This window comes from Salvelinus sp. IW2-2015, unplaced genomic scaffold (genome assembly GCF_002910315.2).
Source record: "Salvelinus sp. IW2-2015 unplaced genomic scaffold, ASM291031v2 Un_scaffold1013, whole genome shotgun sequence".
Lineage (NCBI taxonomy): Eukaryota > Metazoa > Chordata > Actinopteri > Salmoniformes > Salmonidae > Salvelinus > Salvelinus sp. IW2-2015.
Window position 1 is genome coordinate 238,101 of NW_019942687.1, and position 2,037 is coordinate 240,137.

The following is a 2,037-nucleotide window of genomic DNA, read 5'->3' on the forward strand; positions in this document are numbered from 1 at the left end:
CGTGTTCCTCTCTCCCTCACACACACACACACACACACACACACACACACACTATTTATCTCTCCCTCCCTCCCTCTCGCTTTCTCCTTCTCTCTCTCCCACTCTCCCAGGGGAACCGGGGAGAGTTGACTGGAGGTAATCCCCGCCATGTGAGAGGGCGGCACTAGCTGTGGAGGCGGGTTGTTTTTTTCATTCAAATCCTGCTGCTCCTATAAAAAGCACAACTCTGATAGGCAGAGGCTGAAAACAGATGGGAAAAGGTGACTGATACCATTGTCTCTATCTGCCTGCCTGCCTGCCTGTCTTGCCGGTCGGATATAATCGTCAGGGCGAGATGCAGGAGACTGCAGGTGTCCTGACGGTGCGGGCCCTGAAACACTCAGCCCTCTGTCTGGTTTTGCTGCCCCGGTTCCTCCTGGCAGCGCTGATGCTGTGGCTCCTGGACTTCCTGTGCATCAGGAGGAAGGTGCTGCTGAAGATGAGGGAGCAGGGCAGCAGCCGCGATGACCCGCCCGTCTGCGTCTCCGACTCCAACAAGATGTTCACCCTGGAGTCGCTCAGAGCCGTATGGTATGGACAGAAATTAGACTTTTTCAAATCAGCGCACCTTGGATTTATCGCGCCCAACACAGAGGTGGTGCAGCTGAAGGACCGGCGCAGGGTCAGAGTCCTGGACTATGTGAAAGGGAGGAGACCTCTCATCCTCAACTTCGGCAGTTGCTCCTGACCACCGTTTATGACGCGCTTGGCCGCGTTTCAGCGCGTCGCGAGCCAGTACGCGGACATCGCTGACTCTCTGCTTGTATACATCGAGGAGGCGCATCCCTCGGACGGCTGGGTGAGCTCCGATGCGCCGTACCAGATACCCAAGCACTGTTGTCTAGAGGACAGACTGAAAGCCGCTCAGCTGATGCACTCCGAGGTGCCCGGCAGCAACGTGGCGGTGGATAATATGGACAACTCGTCTAACGCGGCGTATGGAGCCTATTTTGAGAGACTTTATATCCTGAGGGATGAGCGGGTCGTGTATCAGGGGGCCAGAGGACCAGAGGGCTACCGGATATCAGAGTTGAGGAACTGGCTCGTGCAATACCGGAACGATTTGGAGAATTCCAGAACAGTGGTGGTCCACGTTTAACTTAAAGATAACCATTACCTGCGGCGCGTAAAGTGTCCACACATCAAATAAGTATTCAGATGCTGCTACAAACTCTTGACACACTGCACATATGCCTCTACATGTTGTTTTGGTTCAGAAGCGTTATAACAGGACGCAGACAGACATTGTTCATGTTTATTATGATGTAAAACGCATGATAGGCTTTGCAGTTCTGCTGTCTTGTTCCTCATGTTTTGTTTTCTTTGTTTTTGTAAGGATATGTCCTGTTGATTTGAACCTCTGCAACATTTTGACTTATTTCAATTTGAGCATCATTTGATTATGATCACTTTATTTTTCTATGGCTCTACCTTGAAGGTGTGTGTGTGTGTGTGTGTGTGTGTGTGTGTGTGTGTGTGGTGTCTTGTGTGTGTGTGTGTGTGTTGGGGTGTGTGTGTGTGTGTGTGTGTGTGTGTGTGTGTGTGTGTGTGTGTGTGTGTGTGTGTGTGTGTGTGTGTGTGTGCTCGCGTGCTTGTGTCTGAAAGGCTAATACCTTTTACTCTAGTGTTGTTGTGAAGTTCAGTTTATTAAATGGTTTTAAACCAGACAAAACTGATACTGATTAGTTATTGATACATAGAAAAGTACTAAAAACTTTTTGGGGGGGCGGGGACAAGCAATGTCCCTCAACAAAATGTTCTGTAAATTGTGTATATTTTACTGAACAAATATTTGTAATAAAATGTTAGAACACATTGATCTTATGACTCCTGAAAGCGTCTTACTGACACATAGATCAAGGCCTATTTATGTCATTCAAATCTTTTCAATGCTATTTTCCCACTTCATGTGCAAGTTCAATCATTGATTAGGCTGCAATGATTAGATGTACAAAAAACTAGCAATAGTTTGCCAGTTTCACCAAAAAATAACATGAT

General features: G+C 47.9%; 1 protein-coding gene across 1 annotated transcript; it reads left to right on the forward strand.

Moving 5' to 3' along the window:
• Window positions 1–234: 234 nt before the first annotated feature.
• Window positions 235–1,673, forward strand: LOC112069449 (thyroxine 5-deiodinase-like). Its single transcript, XM_024136792.2, has one exon. It carries the CDS (start codon window positions 335–337, stop codon window positions 1,136–1,138), a length of 804 nt encoding a protein of 267 aa, XP_023992560.1. The 5' UTR covers window positions 235–334; the 3' UTR covers window positions 1,139–1,673.
• The last annotated feature ends 364 nt before the right edge of the window (window positions 1,674–2,037 follow it).